General features: G+C 35.4%; 1 protein-coding gene across 16 annotated transcripts in view; it reads left to right on the top strand.

The window, feature by feature from the left end:
• LOC5565778 (proline-rich extensin-like protein EPR1) overlaps positions 1–24541 on the top strand; it is a 115409-nt gene that overhangs the window by 29147 nt on the left and 61721 nt on the right. For 3 of the 16 annotated variants that reach the window (XM_021845192.1, XM_021845193.1, XM_021845190.1), the window contains exon 1: positions 2722–3384. The exons of 4 other annotated variants lie outside the window; for them this stretch is intronic. In XM_021845192.1, the coding sequence (XP_021700884.1) occupies positions 3203–3384 (182 nt within the window). In that variant the 5' untranslated portion in view covers positions 2722–3202. Of the gene's footprint in view, positions 1–2720; positions 3385–24541 lie in introns of those variants that run through there. 9 more of the 16 variants (XM_021845203.1, XM_021845200.1, XM_021845201.1 and 6 more) reach the window with 4 other exon arrangements.

Below are 24541 nucleotides of genomic sequence, written 5' to 3'. Positions count from 1 at the left end.
ATGGCAAAATCTCGTAGTATTTGGCTAAAGAAATGATAGCTCTTGGGCGTCAATTTTGTCGAGTTCAAAATAGATTTTTTGAATGCCATTTTCAGTAAAATCCGCATTTGTCTTGTTTCTATAATGTGCAGAAATCGTGTGAGATGTGAATCTTTGGTAGTACCTAACATCATAATCATGGAAATCATTGTTTCGAAATGTTGAAAAAAAAATACTTTGTTCATGCGTATTAATTTTTCACAAAACCATATTTTTATTGGCTTACGAATCTATGAAAGAGAAGCCTTATATATTCCATAATATCATCGATCGCATTTGGTGTTGAGCCCAGCAAACCAAAGTTATACGTTTTACACTACTCATTGTACCCACTGCTAGAATTCAGTTCACAAAAGAGTCTTACACAGTTACAGATGCAATCATCTTGCATTGGTCAGCAGCTCTCGAAACGCGCCAACCGTATCAGCCAAACGACTGCATTCTGGAGGGTAATTAAACGCCATAAATTGCATCTTTTTCCGCTTCTCCGGGGCACTCAACTTCTTCCGATCGGGGTCTCCGGTGGATTGTTAAGTATTCATGCGAGCGAGAAGGCTGCTTAACCCGTCCGTCCCCCGCCGTCCACACGTTAGAAATGGCAAATCGGAAGGAGAGATTCGCGCAACACGTAATAAATGACTAGAGTGGATCATTATTGTTCTGTTTGGTGGTACCGAAGTTTGTCACATATATTTTGCCTTCATTTTTTTGTTAGATCCCCAGCGATAGCTAGCGGTTGTAATCCTTCTTGGACACCATCTTGTTAAAGAAAAACTCTTATAAGGTCAAGTCTTATTTAGTTTATTCACTGAAATGCTTGCAACCACGAGCAAAAGGAAGGGTGAGTCTCTGAATTCACAAATTCCCCCCAAAAGCAGGATTTAAAACTGTCATTAAACATGGCAAAAGTGGAAGAAAGGACGTTTCTCTGGAATGCGCGCTTTTTTTAAAGGGTGAAATGGTTAATGTTGATAATTGCATCTAAATGAGCAATCAGTTCGATGCCTTCAAAAAATTCGAATATCAAATCTAAGCCTGTTCATTGATTCAAGTGAGGAAACAAAGGGTGCCGCCAATCTTGGTCAGTTGTTCCGAATTTGGAAGGTCTAGGCAGAAGATCTTGAATCTATTAGGGGGTCAAGGTTTCCTTCCAAATCGCCAAGTCCGGAAACTCTTAAAAATCTTCTTGCCCCGATTAATGCGTTATATATTTAGGTTAAGGTTAATCGGAAGCGTTTTTGCTCTCTTATACGCAGGTGAAATCAACTCACCCGTAAAATTTCTAAACTGCTACGGCAAATGAAATGCGTTATGTTGTTAAAAAAAAAACATAATATAAAAAAGAGTCCTGATTCATCATAAACTTGAAGCCTTCCATTGCCAATACTGAGTCACCCTATCTCACCCACTGCGGCCGCGACCATGAGGCACTGTAAGCAAATCATCCTCAACACACAGACTGCAGCCGCGTGCATCCCTTGGAACAAATTTCTCAAAGTGCAACAACACGGCGAGACAACTAACAGCAAGTCACAGCAGCAGCAGCTTAAGGCTCTCGGGTCCGGGTGGTGGCTTCAAAACTTGATTCACTCTCGATCTCTTCTCCAGCTTCAGCTTTAGGGCAACGTGGGGCAAAAGAACGACTTTAGTAAACTAATTGAAACTTTCAGAAAAACTATAACAGTTGAATACAGTCAACTCTCCATTACTCGATATTCCATATCTCGATATAGAGTTAGAGAACCACAGTAAAAGATGGTTTTAATGGCTACCTTGATAGTCCCTTGGATCGCATTTGCACTGGTTTTGTATTCTATTACTCGATGGTCCCTTTGATATTCAGTTATGGCGAGTTGACTGTAAAACAAATATCACACAGTGGACCTTCAGCATATTGGCTACAATTTTGCTGAACAAACTAGTGTTAAATTATTTACCTAATTTTAGTTATAATGTTTTTAAACTGATTGTTTTGAATGAACTTTTGCCCCACCGGTGGGGACAAAAGTTCTCTGAATAAAACATAAAATATCGTTATTTTTGTGACAGTTATACTTACTATCAGCCACAAAACTATGTTTGCATAAAAATGAACACTAAATTTTGGTCATAAAGTTGCTTTTAATATACCCAAGAATATCAGTTTTTCGCCAAATTGAGGCGAAATGTGAAAATTCAATTACTTTTTCCACAGAATCAGGAATATTCCGTAAAATTTACAAGTTCTTTAGTGAGATAATATATGGCTCAAACTTTTGCCTCGCTTATTTTAAAATTTTCCGCCTTATAGGCAAAACATGTTTTCCAGAATTTATGCAAAAATAATACACCTCTAAGCAACGCTACGATAGGCCTAGCTGTGCCTTTACATAAAAGGTGAATGGAATTCTATGCAATAAAAACATACAATTTTCTCGCCTTGGACCAATAAAAAGCCATTACTTTTCCAAATATTGAACGAAATCCATAATATTTGGAATGAAGATCGCTTTCATGAATTGCAGTCGAAACGTGGCATAACATTATAACATTGATTTTTAAATGAGCTAGTAATCTTAAGAAGAAACTTTTGCCCCACCTCACCCTACATGTGGCTAAGGCTGTTGCCTTTGCAGTTAGGGCATTTAGTACCGACCGACCGACAACATTTCTCATAACGACGACTTGAAGCCAGCGGCGTAAGATTTTCAGTTCGAATTGTAACGTCTAGTCGAACGGTGGTCGTAGTAATTACTGCGGAATTTGTGTACTTCCTTCTGCGAGGTGTCGTTCTCTTTGGGGTCATTTGTTAAGCGAGAATTCTTCACAGGCACTTATCGGGATTAAAGGAATGCCTGGGTCCGGCTTTCTCACCGGATGACGTGAATTTCGGTCTTGAACTGTTGTATCGTTACCATTATCTCGAGAGCCAAGTGGTTGTTTTCGTTATTAAGTGATTTGATGCATACGTTTTCAAGTTTCGGTCGGCACGGAGAACACGCGGAGGAGTGAGTTGATGTCATGAGACCATATATTGCGGCCGGTGACGTTAGTTTATTTAGTGCAAATATGATACATATGTGATTCGAGCTGACACCGCCAAGTGACCTGAGATACTGTTTTAGTAGTCAAGTTCTAGAGTAACAACCGTTCGTTGCAAGAAAATTGAAAACAATCATACAAAATGGCAACACAAACCATACCGACTCCTCAGCCGAGTAGAGGTGCGAATCCCCAGCTCAAAAGCCTGGTCTATTCCAAGTATCGTGAGCTGCTGGGTTCCTATAATGGGAAAGCGAACGAGATATTGCAGTCCTATCCGGCGTACATGGTGAAAGAAGACAAAGGATTCGATTTCGTAGACAAGTGAGTAATGAATGGCCTGGCTGGCCACCGGCTGACTACCCGATCGGAGGAAAATAGCATGTTATAGGCCTGCTCACAAACAAGAATGAGCTATAATACCTCGACTTGTTTTTGACTTACTGGATAAGGATGTAAACCTGATGAAGACCGTATTATGCTATCATAACCGAATTACATGCTTATAACCAGAGCCATAACGTTGCTTCAAGGCGCCCTTGGCGAACCTCTATTTTTGCTCCCATATTCAAGGGATAGCTCAAAACTTATTTTTGTATTTTTGAGAAGAAATAACTTCAAGTACCCATATCACAAAAATTCCAAAAGATTTCTTTTTGATATTCTATGAAATTTTCACTTAAAGCATGGAAAATAATCATGAAAAAGCTTCAGTATTTAAACAATTTAATACTTAGTTTTTCGAGCTGTGGGTTGCGACCCATTGTCAACGTCGAAAAAGTTGAAATTTAGCGTGACATAATTTGTGTACCATCCCTTAGTATATTATGGTATTTTTTCCGTCAAACAGGAAAAATAACATAATTTGTAAAAAATGGCTAATTTTGGCTGAAAAAATTCAGGGTTGTTTCTTGGAAGTTGGTTTTGGACACTTAAACCCCTACAACTAGTTCAATCATTTACAACATATTTTTTTATTCCCATTAGTATATTATGGTATTTTTTCCGTCAAACAGGAAAAACAACATAATTTGTAAAAAATAGCTAATTTTGGCTGAAAAAATTCAGGGTTGTTTTTTGGAAGTTGGTTTTGGACACTTAAACCCCTACAACTAGTTCAATCATTTGAGTCGATTGCAATATTCGATATGTAGAATGCAATCGATATACCAAATGATATTTGATTTTTTATAATCAGCATGCCAGGAACAGAAAATAATTAAATTTAAATATTTTTAACAAGACGGTAACATTTTAGATTACTGAATTGTTGACCAAGTTTTCATAATTGTTCAATGTGGTACTGGAAAAATTTCCCAATAATTTCATACATTTGGAAGAAATATTCTCCAAGAAATCCTCAGTTTTCATCGATCAACCTACAAAACTTAAGAACTAGTTTAAATGTTATAGAAAGTTTGTTTATATTTTCTGCAAGGAAAAAATATTCATTAATATAAGTTTTGCGACACATGGCTGATGAATATAGAAAAGTGAATCAAATATTTCCAAGAGTCTCAAAATTATAGTTGATTGCAAGGTATAACAAAATGGTTCCATTTCATCGATAAACCGAACTTTAGCCTTTTTTCCATGTTTGTCCAGAACGATCGAAGGAACACAACAAAAGAAAACAAGCGATTTTCATCAAGTCTGCCTTGAGTGTCGTTGGGGGTCGTCCATAAATGATGTAGCATCTTAGGGGGGAGGGGGTCTTCACGAATTTGTGACGATGTGTAACGAGGGGGGGGGGGGTCCCACCTAGTGGACGTAGCATTTTGAATAATTTTGTTAAAAAAGAGAAGCGCTGAAAAAAATGATAAATAATTGTTAATCAAACTTTTTTGGTCTGACTTATTAAACTTGAGTTATAAAATGATGATTCAGCCTTAAAACAATAATATGGCAAGTATAATTTTTTTCTGAGAAATTTTATTTTTTTCTGATGAATACAATCAAACAAATTTTATGAAGCTTTAAAAGGTTATGTGAATATTATATTATTTCCGTGTCTGAACTGTTTAATGTATAAATAAATAAATTAAAATATTAACGATTTCAATAAAAATCAATACCTTCTCAACTCGGAAAATGTTGATTTTTCCATGTGTTAACAAGACATAGAATCAATATTTTTAGCTTTATTCATATTTTCTGTTAGAGCTTTAATCCTTCAAAGGAATACAATATGCTCATTTAAGCAAATATTAACGTTATTATAGTAAATCAGAATATTTGTTAGGTGCGTTAAATATTGCAGGAGATCTCCATTCAGTCAACTTATCAGTTTGATCTGACATATCAATGCTCTTGAAAGAACAGCCTGGATAACAATGAGGTTATCAAATTCGCGTGTTATCGAAATTATCCTATCATTCAGGTTTTTCAATCACACGGTAATTCAGCGAAATATTTCATTGTTTCATTATGTGAGTAGTGTAAGAATATTTAGGTATGGGGAACGACGACTTTAGTTGAAAGATTAATATTTAAATATGGTTGTATCAAAATCGCTGATTTTTAAACATATAAAATATTGTCATTTTACATCTATCTGGCCACTGTTTCCTGAATGGATTTGAATTTAGAGAATAATGACGAAGATCTATTCCAAATTTAAGACTTTCGTTGATCATATTCCCTGAAATCTGTTCCTTAACCACGAATAATTCAATAAAAAAAACTCGAATGTAACAAAATGTCTGTTAAATATTTTAAACCCTTACTCATTGCTGTTGGCCTTATCATTCCAAACAAAATATTTACCTTTTTTCCAACATTTTCTGCTGTGAACTGTTATAGGTTTTAACAACAGCAAAAGTATTACAAATTAAATTTAACCTATTTAAACTGAACCCCAAAATTATGCAACTTAAACAGGAAATAAGTTTGTTTAAACTATTTTCCAAATGATTTTTGAGCGCTACGGTATATCAAAATATCATTCGTTGAATTGTCCTGACGTTACAGTCAGTAAACAATATCAGATAATATCGAACTTTGTTTTGAATTTTTGGATTTAAAGTTTTTGTTTTAGCCCAATCGCTAAGGACAACAAATAAAATTTTTAGGGGGTGGGGGGTGCTTGATATGCTACGTATTTCCCAAGGGGGGTATCAACATTAGTGACTAAATGCTACGATGGAGGAGGGGGTGTAAACAATCAGTGAAAAAATGCTACGTCATTTATGGACAGCCCCTTGGCAAGTTGGAGTTTTCTTGCAATTCTAAATAACTTTGTGTCATATTTCGTGTGTAATATCGGTGCCTCCCTCCCAGGTTCCACCCTTAAAATGTTATTGAAATTTGGGTATATGTTTCAAAATTATTGTATCATGAGTGAAAGTTATTTGCCCTTACTATTCATGTTTTGCCTGAACATCGTAAAACCTTTGGCAAATGATTCTCCACATGATTTTGGGACTGGTAAAATTCAATTTGCAACAATAATAATCCCACAAGCTTTCATCGGCTTTACGATCACTTACCGTAATTTATGTCAATGTGCCAAATATGTGGAATGATAGTGACATCCATGTTATGAGCATAAACTGCATTTATTTACAATTAAAAAATATCAAGTTTTTTTAACAAAAGATATCTGTTCATAAATAGCATGCTTTCGGTGCACCTTCGAAAAAATTATGTGTCCTGTTACTTTAAGTCTTTTTTTCCTTTTGTGTGTTCGGGTCTTTGAATGAACGTTCTTGTGGCTCGTGGCTATGTTTTTAGCCACATATGTCAAAGAGAACTCTGAAAGTTTAGCAATGGATCAATGCACGAGTTCACTAATTTGACGTTTGAGCGGTGCCGAATTCACTGGTTTCCATGGTCACATAAATAACACGGCACCGCTAAAACGTCAGATAGTGAACCCGTGCAAAGGTCCATTGTTAAAAGGAACTTTTTCTTTGCGCCTACTAGGACTGCAAAATGTAAAAATATCAAATCTGTAACGCAGGAAATTGAAAACGATTAACATAATTTGAAATTATCGGTTAAATTGAAAATGAACAACAGTACTTTACAATTTTTTCCCATCTTTTCTCTCTAAAACTATGTGAGTGCTTGAATTTATTTGTCAATCTGGCGAAATATTTTTAAACGCTCTTTTTGATGTATTGTCAGTGATCTGTTTATCACTTAGGAGGACTGAAAGGAGTTTTATTTACACGCTTGACATATTTTTGAGACTTTTACTTATTAAATGGAACAAACCTAAAGTGCTTGCCAGTGCAACCTAGTATGGTTTAAAAGTCATCGATGTTATTTTTTAAAATTAAGTTCTTCACAGTCCTTAATTTCATCGGAGGTGTTACAAGTTCCCCTATGTCCCCTTAATTGTGTGAGAATCCAGTAGAACCCTGCTGAGCATTCTATAAAAATCTTTCCAACGTGTTGTGAGAATATTATTAAAGATAATGTTAGACCTCTACCCAAGATTTTATAACAACTGTACCGAATTTGCCATAAATTTTTTTTCCAAGATTTTTTTTTTAGGATTCCATTAGATTTATACTCAAGATTCTTTAAATATCTTATTAGGAACTTCGTTAGAATTCAGTCTATGTGCAGCAAAGTTGTGTTTGATGATTTTGGCTGTAACGCATCAACTTCTCTCCAAATTTAAAAGAAATGCAGTTTTCCTTGTTAAAAGCATTATGAAAATAACTTGTTCGTTCACATTTTAAATCTCAAATCGAACGAACAAGAATATGTGTAAAATGAGGTTAAGTTTGTAAGTACTGTAAAAAAGAATTCTTAGAGCTGCTTAACATACTCATCAATAGTCAATATGTTATCAAAATCAGTGCTCTTGAATATATCTCGAATCTCATGGAATATGCCCATCTCAACTTTCATGTCACTTTATTTTTGGAAAAGATCCTTCAGATGCTCCTTCACTTTTGAATTTTTTGAACTATTTTTTTGAAGAGCTGTGTAACAAGTCCAAGCTAAATGTGCAAAGGTGGATGAAGGATGTCTTCTGAGGCGACTAATGGTTCTAATATAGCACTGTATACACCTGGTCAATTGTCTGGGTAGTTATGAAAAGAAGGACGTGGTGGCCATGCTTATTCAGAATGTTCATCCCCATCATTGTTCCTGTCCCACAGGCAAACAAAACATGGGAACTTTGAATTACCTTTTTTTAGACCAATGAGAATATTGATCAGCTTGAAATCTGCATTTAAAATCAGGGTAATTAATCAAACACAAAATGTCTTGCAGCACGTTATATTCTTCGTTATGTATGTAACTGTAAGCCATTGAAATACTGGGGTAAACATTTCCATTGTGCAGTAATAAAGCATTTAAAGACGATACACTTCCGTCTATGAAAAACGCCATTCAGTTGGATCGTTTTCAACCTCGAAAAGTTCAAACAGCTCGCAAAGATTCCTTAAATATGTTATTCCATTGTGTTCATCGAACGTTGAGCGGAAATCATCAAACTTCGACCTATTTGCGACCTGTTCGACCTATTTCTTGTGTGTGTTTTTAACAGTTTTTCCTCATTTTATCTGGATCCTAACAATTCAGAAAGGTTTGAAGGCAAATTTAGAACCCGGGTTTAATCATCAAAGCTAGCTTGACCAACCAAGTCGGGATTATCAGCATGACCACCCGACGTAGACGGTTGTGGATGATATGATGAAGTTGTTGCTATTGTAGGCGTCGAGTCTATTAGCGGTAAGTTATCCTCATGGTTATCAGTACAAGAAGTTTCTTCATCCTCAGCATTAACCTCGTTAGATGGTAAGATTTTTTTCTGAAAGAATGCACGACGACCTTTTTGGATATTGAATATCATTCATTTGTCACCATTTGTTTACCCACTAATGAGGGCATAACACGAGAATAACAATGCATATGAGCTACATCAGGAGCTGACCATATCATAGGCTCTGCAAGTATTGACGGATGTTTGGACTACTGCTAAAGTACTGCTTGCACTTGTCAATTGGGTCCTAAAATTTTTAATGAAATCTTGTTTTTTTTAATAACACAAAAAAGCATGTTACTGTAACTACTTTAGCAATTTTTCCCGCTCAAATAATGGCTATATCATGTTTAAACTTTAATTTAAAAATTTGGTCCATAAATGAACCTTGACACTTTTGATCATGTTCGACGTTCGCTAAGTCGACAAAAACACCACAGGGATTTTAGTTCGACCACTGGGGTTGTTCCTATCTGACATTTCGTAAGGGACACGGAAAACAAATTACACCCAAAATTTGAGTTTAAGCCAAAGGATGTGACAAAATCTTAAAAAAATGTTTTTTGGGCTTAAACCAACGGAAAACATTAGAAAATTGAGTAAACATGTGTTTTTGGCCTAAACTTAAGCGTTTGGCACTAAAATTGGGACAGGGCTTTAGGACCCTATTACCAGTTAAAGTTTATTAAATTACTTTGCTTGTGTCATGGCGTGTAAAGACCATAAATGTTAAACAAGAGACTTCTAACCAAATCACGTTTAGACTTATCCATTCTCAGCTTGCAATTTACATTTTGTTTACCCCAAAACCGAAAAAAGGAACTTCGATTGTATGAAAAAATGTACATATATTCAGAATAAATCGTTATGCAATCGTTCAATTTTAATCGATAACTACTGTAATAGTAGTACTTAGATACACGCTCAAAAAAGAGTTCTGGAAAACGTGAACTGTCAAAAATACACCATGAACTACCATCATGTTTACGCATAAACATGATCTAGTTCACGGTGTGTTTTTGCTTGTTGACGAGTTCACACAGCTAAAAGTATGTAGTAAATTTCAGTTTATTTTCATGCACATATTTGGAGCATCAAAATAAACTGAAATGTTAACGTCAAATCGCTTATTTTTCAATCCAATGCACTTTAAATTTACATGATCATGTAACATTCAAGCATCTTTAGTTGAAAATTAAACGTGATGCTGTAGCAATACATGAATTTGATTTACTTTTACTATACTCTTCTGTTTACGCTACATTGAAATTTAAATATTGTTATCTGTGCACGTCTGCTGTTCACGGATACGAGAACGGATTTTTTTCTGTGTATAAAATAAAAATCTTTGACACATAATGCTGTAATTATCAATATTATTCTCTTCCAAAAAACTATCAATGTTACCCCGTTTTACGGTATCGACTTTCGGTATGTTGCCGCTTATTCCCTCCTTATGAAGAGCATACTATGGTATTCTGGTATTTTATTCCTATACCATGATAAGGTATTCGTTTGGCATGTCCTTCTGCTCGGGGTGAGGGTAACCGACCACCAAGCGCGACGAGCTGGTGGTTCACCGATAAATGTGGGAAAACTTAAGATCGCGCGCGCTCATGACTCATAAGGCACACGGCGTGTGTGGGTTTTCGGGCATCCATTCAATGCCAAAATAGGCGTTGAATTGACTATTGGCGCCCGCTTGTGATGCTAATTAAGTGCCTATTTGTCGATTTAATGCACGCTAAGTGACATTAAAGCTTGGTTACTACCTTTTGATTCGATTACTTAGCGTATTTAATTAAAATGCACATTTAATTAGATGGTATAATCTTTAGTTATATGGCGAAAATGTGTGCATCAGAATTTAAAATCTTCGAAAATTGCGGAAGAAGATTGAATCGTTAATCAACGCTGTAAAAGGCTAAAATTTTGCACATGACTTACAATGCAAGAAAACAATTCAATAGAACGCAATATTTGATTAAACATTAAATAATTCTAGTGATATGCTAGAAATTGGTGATAATGCTAATTATATTTTTGTGAAGAAATTTGGTAAAATTTAGTTCCAAAGAAAATTGAAAGACAATATTCAACAATTGGTGGGATATCGGGATTATGGCGAATTTTTATTAAAATAATGATAAATAAAATTGTTCGAAAGTTCTTTCCTGCAATCCATTTTGAAGAATTTATCTCGTATTCTTCTTCCAATGTTAATTCTTCTTCCTTCTGAGATAGCTTAGTGTTCTACAAGCTTACACACACTTATTAACTGAGCTTTTCTTTGCCAGTTGTCCACTTTCACATGTATTTCTAATGCAGCATGCACGGAGGGCATATAGCGTGGAAACCCCGATCCATAAAGATCTCTTACCCGCAGGATTTGAACCTCTTATAATTTATTGAATATTATCTGCATTTTTTTTATAGAAATTAATCATTCGTATCAGCATTTCCACAGTTATTAACTTAAAGCTTTCTTTGCCAAAGTTGCCGTTTTTGCATTCGTATATTGTTTAAAAGTTACGATGATACTTTATGCCCAGGAAAGTCGAGGAAATTTTCATTATGAAAAGATCCTGGACCGACCGGGAATCGAACCTTCAGCATGGTTTTGGTTTGTAGCCGCGGACTTTAACCACTCGGCAAAGGAAGGCCCCACATGTGTATGTTGATTATTTCTCTACAAAAATGTGAATGTTTCCCCACGAGATTCGAAGAATAATTTGGACCAAATCTTAAAAACATTTTTTGAAGATGCACCTAGGATTTTGTAAGTGTGCTATTTCAGTATAAAACAACCACATTAAAACAACCTTTTTTTTAACCTGAAGACAAAATATAAACCACCAATTTTCATTCTACTTGCGCGTACACTTGTAGCTTCCTGTGCCCTAAGGTTATCACAATGCATAAACTTGTGTTAAATAAATGTGGGTAGCAACTAAAAACACAATTCCTTTACAATAGAGACAAAGTGATTCTTACAACTCGACCTTATGCTGGCTCAAGCACAATGCCTTCCTTTCAATTCTCCTACTAATGGTTTCCTAGGAAACATAACTAGACATCGGCCAAACACAATTTCAGCCTAAAATTATCATGTCTTTCACACCATTGAAGCGCGTGACATTTAATGAAAATTATGGAAACTTTATCAAAAATGTCAATCAAATCAAATCCTAAACGCACCGTCCAAATTTCCATTCATTCCAAACAACACAACTATTACAATCCGCAAATGCCGCATTTCAATGAGACACTAATTGAGTGGCAACATGAAGAAATCACACGTAGCGACGAGAGCAGAGCAGTCATCTGTGCTGGTAGATTGGCGCCAACGTTGCTCTCGCTGCCAGGGCCATTCCGTAAAAGGTGCCCATCGTCACCGCCTCACACTATGAGCTGTTTCCATTTAGTCTAGCGGTCAAACATAGTTTTGATTGTTTTGTCATATCTATTAATAAAACGAATTTCTTTAATTTGCATCATTTGCATATAGGCCACTTGAGCGATTAACGTTACGAAAACAATTTAAATATTGGAACTTAAAAAGTTAATCTGGTTAATAATTAATCTGAATAAAGGTTTTCTTCCAAATCACAAAGAAAGTAGACTGTCGCGTTTGCTGGAAATTCTTAAAGATCATGAACTTTTTCTCGAACATCTTCAAGAGAAGAAGCGCACTTATGACGACAAAACTGAACGTTTGTTCAAGATCGTCTTGAAAGGTCTCTCAAGTGGCTATAAGTCACCTGAAGAGATCAAAAATGAAACAAATGATTTACTTGGATTTTCCCCTGTCTTATTAAACATTATGAAAAAGAGAACCCAATCTGGCATTCTTCGGAAAGGGCTCTCTCAAGAATATTAGTTAGTTCACTTTAACAAAAAAGATTTAAATAATATTAAAGCTTTAGAAAAAGCAAGACTTATGTTCGATGTCCGAGTGACATGGGAACATTTCCAGAAACCTGGAGGAAATTTCCAGAACCCCACTCAGTGTCGTCGGTGCCAAAAGTGGGGTCATGGAACATTTGTCGCATGGATAAAAAATGCATGATTTGTGGAGGTTCTTATCACGATAAGGACGTCTGTCCTGTGAAGGAAGATACCAAAAAGTTTTTATGCGCAAATTGCGGAAGTAACCATAAGTCTATGCCGATATCGTAATTTGAACTCCCCTTTTCATACTGCGAGTAACCGTTCTAATTGTTTCAAATCAAATGGAAAAACCCATGCTGCCACAGGAACCTTCTATTTCGCCTCTTCGTCAACCGAAAATCATAACGGAAAATCTTCAAATAATATACCTAGGTACTTTTAGTAATATATCCCCCTCTGATTTTAATTTTCTAACTGAACAATTGAATCAAATGATTGATGCAACGTTCATAACCATCACTATGACTAAAGCAGACCAAGTTAGTGTAAAATTTATGAATCAAATTATTATTGGATTACGTTTCTCTAATGGATCCGAATATTTGTTTAAATATTTTTAATTGGAATGCTCGTTCTTTGAATGGTAAAGAGGTGAGTTTTCTAACAACTAATAACATACATATAGCAGTTATTATTGAAACTTATTTGAAACCTGGATCTAGACTCAAAAGAGATCTAAACTTTTTTGTTTATCGTTATGATCGACTGGATGGAGCATGTGGTGCAGTTGCTATCATCCTTCATAGGCATATAAAACATCAACTTGTTTCGTCATTTAAAACCGTTTTTGAAAAGTTGAGACATTTGAGAGCATGTAAAACACGATCTGAAAAACGCTAAAAAGTTTGGAATGATAAACAAGATACACTCATCAGAACAAGTATTTTTTCCAATGTTGTTCCACCTGGTCGCCCATAGTGCCTCAGCCAGTGTTTCTAAAGCACCGCATGTCTCCACTTGCGGAAATCATATGCTTCCTTCTTCTCCTCTTTAATAGATTTACGATCTGGCCGCGTTGTGTTCTATTCTAATCATAGCAAGTGGTGACGACGTTTAGCTCGAGATGATGATACCTTGCTTCGATGTTGCTGGCTGGCTGGGTGACCGTTACGAAAACAAAAACCCTGGTGTATCCCTCGAGGAAAGAAGGTCGCTCTCATCTTTGTTTGACTTGCCTTGTCTTGCCTTGCCAGAGTCGACGGAGATCTTTATGGGGCGCTATCAACATTGTTGCACCTGCCTGCGGGTAAAAAGCTTGCCGAGTGTACGGTGAAGTTATTGCGTTTTGTGGTTTGGAGAGAAATTTGCTTCAATTCTGGTTTTTCATCGAGTAGGAGGACGAGATCGCGATTCTCACCTTACACTTCGTTGTTCATCTTTTGAAATACCTATACGTTGAAATTGTAGGTATTTGTTTGATTTTCTACTTTCTGCTTTTCATCGTACTTTACGAAGGCACCAAGACGTGAGATTATTTTATGACCGGCATTAAAGGCTTTCGACAATCACCGCTGATTTCATACACATGAGGATGGTGAAGTGCGAATCCAACTAGAGAGGATCACTAAAGTAACTAGACATGAACATCACTTACTGTGAAAGAGAAAAAGGCTGCACTTATGGCAATACAGCAAACTTAATTGAAGGAACCAAAGGCACTACGTGGTGGCGTTTTGGTCAGTTTTGAATGAAATATTTCGAAACAATAAGATTTTGGGAGAATTCTTCGAAGAAGTTAAAACATATTCTTGAAAGAGTTCATGTGAAGTTATCGAACAATGCCAATAGACGATTAAAAACAGCAACATGAACTGTATATCTATATAAATAAAAATAGAATGGTATTTGTATGTCATGAATTGGCTTGAGAAAGAGTCAACGGATGTGCATAATTTTCCACTGTTGAACTCGTTCAAAATTCCGACGTGTTCGTGTGAAGAAAAAAGGTTAGGAAAGTTTCCGGATAAGTTTAAAAAAACGGGAAAAAAACAATTTATCATTCTGTATGAAAAAATGGTATATTTAACAGCCTACTCGATGACAAGACTAAGTTTTCCGGGCAACTAGTTGTGAATAAATCTTGATGGAATATTGAATATATTTTTAAGAATATGTATTCTAATCAGAATCTTAAAAATTGTAGCCGTAACTATGTGAGCATTCAGGCAAGTGGTTCCCAATCATTTTGCATTGGCGCCCTTATTTGGAGTCATACAAACATTCCACGGACCCTTGAAAATGGTTGACATTGAAATCGATATATATTAAAGCCAGCTTCACCCAGATCACGTAAATAATGCAAGAATTCTGCTATCATCCTCCGAAGAAGTCCACTAAAATTCTAGTTAAGAGTCTTACAATTATCTTCCAAAGAGCCTCATATTATATTTTTTTTCTGATCACTGCTAATGTTCTGAACAAGCCGAAAACTGTGTTCTGTTCAAGAGCCAAGCTGTTCTGTTCAAAAGGCATCTCTGTCTCGAGAAAGAAAAGTTATATTAGTTAGCTTTATAACAGTTTATTTGGTCACAATATGTTTTAGAGCTACTTTTTTAACTTTTATTGAACAAGAGTGTTTGTTTAGCGAAAATTCGTGGAAAATTTTCACGGCAAGCATCTTAAACAACTTACAAAAAGATTTGAAAAAATGCTTCATGTATCCTCCAAAAATTTCACTACAATCCGGAAAGATACTATTTGTTTTGGCTGATTTCGAAAAAATTAGCCAATTTACAACAATGTTTGTTCAAGCACTTTTTCATTAAGAAATAGTCGATCAAAGTCATGCCTAAAGAGTATTAAGAAACTTGTAAATATGCTTCTGAAGAGCCAACTATAGGTTGCGGAAAGAATTCGGTAAAAAATGCCGGAGATATCTGTCAGAAATCTATGTGTGTTCCTGACGGATATCTGACTTTCTTGCAATTCTCGCGTTCAGTATCATAAGGGTGTAACAGCAATGATCGACTTCTCGAAAAATTTTCCGTAAATCGATTAAGTTTTGTGTAGCCTAAGAGAAAATCGACGAAGAGAAATCGACCACTGCAGATACGCCTGTATGATACTCAACGCGAGAATTTATTTTATTTACTCTTTGGTCAGTAAATACAACCATAGATATCTTAAGAAAACTGTCAAAAAATCCTGCCATTCAAGTGGATTCCGCAAATAGTTTGAGCGCAAAAAAATAAATATTAGAACGAATTGTTATGCAATCTCGTCTATTCATTATTGGAAATGTTATATCACGACATTTTCAATTGCACTAGTGATTAAACTCGATGCAAAAAGCAAAAATAAAGAAGTGTGCGATAATGAGACACAAAGTGTGCAATAATAGAAAGAGGATGTTTTCGAAGTATGCAATAATTATATTTTGGCAAGCGTTTATAAATGTAGGAAAAAGTCGATCAAACTGCAAAAATGCACTGAAATCGATGATAGCTATATATAACTATTTAACAGCCAAATAACTGACGCTGCTTCCATAACCGATCAATAATTGGCAATTTACCCTAGTATTGTTTTAATACTGGGGTTTTCAGCCCTTTTGGCTCGCGGAGCAGTTTTTGAAATAAAATTCTTATGCGGTGCACCTCATCACCACTCCGTTTGAAATCTACACTTTTACGAGCTTAAATCGACCCTATAATTCCTACGAAAATCGCAAAGTAAGATTAATATAAGCCAAACTTTCATTAAGGTGAAGATGATTCGAAGCCAAACTAAAAAATTTCAGAAACATAAATTTGGAGAACCAAATATATGTATAAGCTGAAAACTTGATTGATTGGTCACTTGCTGTTAATGACTAATCGATCAAGTTTCCTGCTAAAATGGATGTTTTATTCTCATCCTTTGGGCTCGAGCTAGTTTGAGGTTTGGCTTCGATTCATCTTCAACTCAATTTTAATTGTTTTAATCTTATAATTCTAAGCTAAAAAGATTTGTTTTATTTGATTGAGAAAGCTCTTAGCTTCAGCTTTAAAGTGTGACAAATAGGAATCTAAATAAAACTGTATGTGCTTTTTCATTAAATATTTCAAAATTCTTGGTTTGAAAACGGCAGAATTACTTTGGATACGAAATTTTCCTTTTGTTTTAAGTTCAAGCAACTAAGCGTCTTTCGGTAACGAAATATTGCTTTTAAAGCCTTTACATTAGAGTGATGCAAATTTTTAAATTTTTGCTCCCCTATGCTCAAACGATTTTTATTATGGTGAATAGCATCCTCCCAAAGATTGAAGTGATTCGGACGAAATTTGACTGTGCACACGCCATTTGAAGTTTATATGGAGATTAATATGGAAAACGCCATCCTTTTGTGTTCAGCCCTCTATCTCTTTGTCATAATATTTTATGGAAAAGTGAACAAGTTCTACTCATGTGAAATCCTTTCAGCTACAACTTTGCCGAAGACCACATTTCGATTGGGCGTCAGGATAAATTGCTATTCATAATCATAAAGTGGGTTTGCATTTTGCAAGCTTAACCAACTGCTCGGCAGGCAACAGTGGTGCTCTTGGCGGGTAAAATAGATCAAAGTAATCCAGGCTACTATGTTCTACAGCAAAAAAGCAGTGTTGCTGTAGTAATTGAATGATCATCTCAGCATGATCTAGACTTTGCTATCAATAATAACAAATTATCCTTACGTCCAATCAAATTTTGGCCTTCGGCAAAGTTGTAGCTGGGAAGATTTCACTTGAGAAGAGTATGTTCACTTTTCCATAGATTATTATAACGAGCAGTTCGAGGACTGAACACCAAAGGTTTGTCTTTTCCATAGTAATTTCCATATAAACTTCAAATGGCGTGTGCACAACCAAATTTCTTCCAAATCACTTTAAATTTTGGGAGAATGATTTTTATCATAATTGACATCGTTTAAGCATAGGGGAGCGGAAACTTCAAAATTTGCATCAATCTACTTTACATATTAATGTGTTTTAATGTATAAACCACAAGTTCAGCATATACGTAAATATTTATATTTTGATAAAACTGGTGAAATATTCCTAATTTTGTATTACAGTATCAAAATTTCGATTATTATCGATGTTGCATGTTCTTCAAATAATTTTCCGATGCGGATAAGTATCCCGACAACCCATAAAGTTTCCAAATTATCTGTCGGGGTAAATTGGATATATTCAACTTTAAGAGAAGCTTGCATACCAAATTTAAGAATATCCATTTTTTTAAGACACTGACACTGTTTTCAGATACTAGACAACGGACAAGCATGCTCCAATGGCACAGCCGTGACACATTCCTGATGAAATGTTTCAATGGCTGAAGCGGGAATCGAACCCACACCCCATGACACGATGCGCTTAAAGGCCTGACGACACTAACCGTACGGCCACGAGGCCCAAGATACATAAATGTTCAATAGTGATCGAGATTTTGACATCGCTGTCTATAAGACTCGTAAAAATTTCGTTGTTTCGTCGAAAACAACATAAAGTAAATATAAAAAAACACCTATAAATGTACAAGAGCATATATCTATAGAACAAAACAATGGTCTTAAAAAGTCTGGGTATGGCTTGGTTTGACATAATTAAAACTTTGATTGAAACTGTATTTCAAGCAAAAATTGAGATATTTCAATGTATTGGTTCAATTTTTCAAAACTGTCACGGAGCACTTACCAAGGCTTCGCGGAGCACCAAATGCTCCACGGAGCACGATATGAAAACCGCTAAATTGCTTTCATTTCACTTCCTGCTAAGCTTATCTAGGCAGCCTAGACTAGGCTTTTGAGTATTTTCTCTAGACCTTCCTCTATAAATTATTCTTAATAGTTCTGTTGGAATTCTGCCACGAAAAACTTCATAAACTTTTCGAAACATCTTCTCAAAATCTTTTTTGGTGAAATGTAATTTGGGACTCACAAAATAAAATATCAATACCTTTAAGAACCCGTGTTTAAGAACACTTGCTTCAGAAATTTCTCTAATTTTGTTCTGGAATTTATACAGAATTGCTATTTTTATCATAAGATTCCTACAGGAATCATTTCACGAGATTTAAAAATTTCGACCAATAATTCCACTTTGAAAATCGTCAAGCATTGCCTCTGGTAGGGATTCATCAAGAATTTCTTCCAAGCTTTCCTTCTCGATTCCATCAAAAAAATCTTCCAGTTTGTCTTAAGTAGATAGAAGTAGATAGAATCCTAGGAATTCCTCCCCAAATGCTTTCGGAACTTTCCCCAAAAAGTTTGCAGAATACCTCAGGTATTTGCAATTTTCCCTGAATATTTTTCCAAGCACTACTTTTTTTTATTTTACTAGGACACAATTCATTATGTTAACTACAAACTAAACTAAAGTCTACATAGATTACTGCAGGATATGGAGCCTTCCTTAGCCGAATGGTTAGAGACCACGGCTACAAAGCAAAGCCATTTTGAAGGTGTCTGGGTTCAATTCCCGGTCGCTTCAGAATCTTTTCGTAATGGAAATTTTCTTGACTTCCCTGGGCATACAGTATCATCGTACCTGCCACACGGTATACGAATGCGAAAAATGGCAATTTTGGCAACGAAAGCTCTCATTTTATATCTGTGGAAGTGCTTATAAGAACACTAAGCTGAGAATCAGGCTTTGTCCCAGTGAGGACGTAATGCCAAGAAAAAGAAGAAGATTACTGCAGGAATTGCTCCAGAAAATATCCTGTTATTTCTCTAAATATTTACTTCTCGAACTTCTCAAAAATTGTCGCAAGAAATGTTTTTAGAAAAAATTCTAGACACCAAGTGTTTGTTTTTAAAGCCTAAGGATGACTTTGTAAAAAATGTCTGGAAAAAATATGTTGGAATCGCTTGATGATTTCCTAGATGAGTTCTGTAAATTATACTTAAAGTAATTTTATGAAGAGTTTATAAAGAAACCCTTTGGCAAATTCTAATTTTAATCTCTGTAGGAATTTCGGTATTCTGATTGAAATTCTTAGATTCTTGGTGTATTTTTCAGTGTAGTACTAAAATAATCTCAAAAGGTATGTACGGAAGGATTTCTAGAGGAAAATTTAATTGTTAGAAGGGTTTTTAGAAACAGAGAGCTTCTTGAGTGCAGTTATTTAGGAATCTCCAGGAAAATCCCTAAAAAAGAGATCTTTGGAGGAATTGTTGATAGAATTCATGGAATAATTGGTCGGTGCTCCTAGACAGACGTGATCAAGCCTTTTTCAATCATTTTAGGTAAACGTACTACAAGCAGTCAAAATAACAAAATATTTGCTGTAATACTGAAAATTATCTGTTTGATAAGATATCTGTATCAAAATATAATCCCTCACTTATCTTTTCAAGGCCAACATATCATCTAAGTCCGGTTTGTCTGAACACTGACCGTTTATGGCAGAAAAAAAATGATACGAGAAAAAACAAAAACTGGAATTGATTCCTAAAAAAACTTTGTAGTATTCCTGAAACACCCCCCTAAAGAAATTTAATTTAGACTGAAAAAGCAATTCAAAAGAAATTATTTGAAGAAATCTGTACAGAAATTCCTGGATAGAGTCGGAAATCTTTTCTCAAAGAGGGAGATATGTCGCACCAATCAAATTTCAATCGTTCGCCGCAAAATCCGTGTTAAATTTAAAAAAAAAACACAGATTGCAAAAAGCACTCACTTGCTCTGTTATGGTTTTTTTTAAATGTCGAAAGATTAAAATGTCAAATCAGATTAAATTTTAGAAAAAAAAATCTACTTGTTGAAGTTGAAGTTGAAGTTGAAATTGAATAGGGTAGAAGTACCAATTATGGCTATAGTACCAATTATGGCAATAGTGGGAACAAAAAGAGATTTTTCTTATTGTTTCACTAGACTATAATGGCTTATATTCACAGGAATGATTAAACTATTTGTTTTTGATGGTAACTAAACCTTGAAAAGAACATTCGTGCAATAGGCTTCGAAAAATGAACATTTGAAAATTTTGCCTCACATATATGTTACCTTCTTAGCAGTTGGCTAAGGGACCTCCGTTACGAAATGTATGTTTTCATCCGGATAAACTGTTTCAACCGATGAATGTATGTTACCTAGTGAGAACAAATGAATAAATTTAGCTGGTATGCTATCAATTCTACTGTTTTAAGTTGGAAATCGTGTTATTTCCACTATGTCGATAACTGGTACAAAGAGTGTATGAGAGCCCAATTATGGCAATACTCTGGAGGCGGTTTGTTTACATTTTTTGACCAGTAAAATAAAAGAAGTAAAGCTATTTTACGGGTGACTTCCACGACGGGACGGTTCGGTAAGGCATTATCTTCATGTTTTGTACTCAATTACTAAGATTTTTCAATCACACGTTCGAAAACGTTCGCGAGCGGAAGATGCTAATTTCATGATAGAGAGGGGTTTTCAGCGACACTCGATTTTTGAATTTTCCCTCCTTTTTCGTTAAAAATTGGCACTGGAAAGGTAATGTGAGATCATTAATGCTGTTTTGTATCATAATTTGCATTTACACTACATTTTGACTTCTTTTTCGAAAATTAATTTTCTTCCATGAACCCATTGCAAAAAATTGATTTAACATATATTTAACCCAAAATTTTTGGAAAATTTTATGAGCGATATCGTCATTACATATTAGCGTTGCATTATCATTCGCTCTTCATGGCGTTTGAGTTCATTTCGTGCAAATATTCGATAGTCCATAATTGGTACACTTTTATGTCGAATGCTAGGAACGCTATTGCCATAATTGGTACAAAGACAACGCTTTTTAAAATCCATTTTTAGAAGTTTAAAGTCAATTTAGTACTAAAATTGTTTAAATCAACAGATTCGCAAGGCTTTAAACTAGTAATTGACACCAACAAGTCATGCTTGCGTTTTAGAAACGCGGTTACAACTTGATTTTTATTGCTACTGTTGACATATTGCATCCATAATTGGTACACCTACCCTATGTTAAATCTATCTATATAAATAGAAATGTAGTGGTGTTTGTATAGCACGAAATAACTAGTCAACCAATTTACCTCATTCTTTCACATTTAGGTTCTTGAAGTGTTCCAACGTGTTAATGTGTACAAAAAGTCGAAGAACATTACGGAAAAATTCTGAAACCAGGGAAGAAAACTGACTCTTTCTTATTAGAATTTTGTTTCACCTTATCAAACAGCCTACTTAGGGACAAAAAAGGTTTGTCGAGTCAACTAGTATAGACATAAATTAAATGTATTCATATGGACAACACATCAACATTCTTTAAAATATTCTTCAAGCAAAATGAAAATATGAAGAAAATATAGTAAAAAATAAAAAAAATCATAAATCGTGTTACCAAATATTATCAATCATATTACCAAATAAAACGATTCAAAAACTAGTATTCCATGTTTTTTTTAAAACTGTATGAGGTTTACACAATAGTAGAAGTTGGGAATCATAAAAAAAACCTTCACGCAAAACATTAAAATTTCCATACAAATCAAAACCATTTAATTTCTATAAACTCTATACCACTACAGAGCCCGACAAATTCCTTCATCTTCGAAAAATCACCGTCCCACGCTATGTCTGAACCGGCTGATTATAGAAATCGAATGCACATCGGATTTTTTCTCGCTAGAGATCAGTATTTGATCCATATTTTCATAATCGGAAGGTTTTAAAATATTCTATCGGTCAAATTTTGATTTTTTATACTTTTCAGCTAATCTTCATACTAAAACCCATGAAAACCTCGTTTTTCGGCGCACTTCAACCCACACAAAATGTATGGAAAAAATTTCACCGATACAATATTTTAAAATTTTCCGATTATGAAAATATGGATCAAATACTAATCTCTAGCGAGAAAAAATCCGATGTACATTCGATTTTTTATAATCGTCTAGTTCAGACATAGCGTGCGTCCATATTTATTCACTTACCTAACATGTGCTGCCCATTAACCGAATCGGTATCGCACGTGTCGCAAAATCTCCCACAGTGGCAGTAAACAAGCACCAGTTTCATTGCATCAACACCAGAACGATGAAGGACAACCTTTCTCGGTCCCGATGAAAAATGAAATCTTTCTGAGTAGGTGGGCATAAAAATAAAAAAAAAGGCCTCCCATTATTGTAGAGCTACTTTAGCGAAGCAGCGTAGAATGTTTACGTATGTCAAAGTGTTTAAAGTCTCGCTTGAATTACCCAAGAGATAAACATATTGTTCAAATTGCATCCGCTTTTAGAGTGTCTTAAGACACCGACTGTCAGCTCTGATTCTGACTATGGTGAACTCTTTGCTACCAAGGGATATGCAATCAACGAAACGATGCCATGAATCAATGGTCACTTTTTACTGGTTTACCACCAGATGAACGAATCCGGACATTACACGCATATTCCAACCGAAAGCAAAAATAATAAACCGGCAGTGGCTTTTGTCGTCATGGTAATAAATACCTATATCAATTATAACTCAGTCACATGCATATCTCAACTTGAACGAATAGGAAGTTGAGATTAAATTAATCAGTCACTCAGGACCATCCTGTGGTTTTCGGTTACTGCAGCAATATCATGCGTAATAAGTCAGTTTGGTTTAACCACACTCGCAATGCCCTTCAAAAGTTCAAGCGCAACTTAAATGCTCAAGATCATATGAATGATGTAGGAAATGTTCCGTTACTGTGACTCACTTTCTATATCACAAGGATGCCATATGTGTTATCTAGTAAGATACAGGGGATAGGCAAAATGATTGAGATAGGCAAAATTTTCCCTAAATTCAAATGCTTCTAACTTTATGAAAAATGCATGAAATTGAATGCATCCGAAAGCATCCGACGGAAAATTTGGTCTTGTTTTAAGAACTTGCTTGGCCATGCATATTAGCCACCGGACTCCGAGGTCATGTGAAAATGTCATTTGTTCTGTCGCTTGTACTTTTGTGCGGTGAGAAGTTGTATAGATGTTTATGTTAGTTTCCTAGAAACTAAAACTGATAGGAAGTTGAATGCTGGATTCCAAGTGCCCTGGGTCCAGGTTCCCTGGGGGACAAAGTGAATCATGGAAGTGCCCAAAAGACTCTGCACCCTACAATGATACTTTATGCCCAGGGATGTCAAGAAAATATCCATTGCAAAAATATCTAAAATATATAAAAATATATGATCGCTATGCCTATTTTTCGAGTTGAAAACATAGTCATCCTTAAGCCAAACAGCATACCTAGCAAAAGTTAAAGAAAGTCCCACCTGATTTAATCAAATTATTTGTGTTACTAAGTGTGTCTGACCTACTGTTAGCAAGAGACAACGTACAAATTTAGCGCCACGCAACAGAATTGTGCGTACGGTAAAACAAGTGACCTGCATGTGTCAATTCAAAAGCATCATTCAATGTCATTTTCAGTTTTCTGCAAATAGGTGTAGCGTTTTAATCATCGTGCGCGTAACGATGTCTCCTACAACCGGTGTGACAGATTTACAACGACAGTGACAATTCAAACAACTAGGGTTATATTCACTGAGGAACCTGAAGTTCATAGACACAATTCACATTTTTATTCTCAGTACATTGGGTCACGTTTTGAAGCCTTAATACTAGTGGCAGGTGAACCATACCAATTATGGCCATAATGATTATAATGGAATATTTAAATTTATTTTTGTACATATATTTCCCCTAGAATTTCCACACCATGCAAATAGTTCACAGAATTGCTGCTAATTATTCAATGGATTTTCCTGCAGTTTTTTTGGGTACACCTTTCCAAAGTGCATAGTAGATAATCTCAATTAATTCTTTGGGGGAGTCATTTGCAAAGTTCTGCAAAAGATAAG

This window comes from Aedes aegypti, chromosome 2 (genome assembly GCF_002204515.2).
Source record: "Aedes aegypti strain LVP_AGWG chromosome 2, AaegL5.0 Primary Assembly, whole genome shotgun sequence".
Taxonomy (NCBI): Eukaryota; Metazoa; Arthropoda; class Insecta; order Diptera; family Culicidae; genus Aedes; species Aedes aegypti.
Note: the sequence above shows the minus strand (reverse complement) of the source record. Positions and strands in the feature narration are given on the sequence as shown.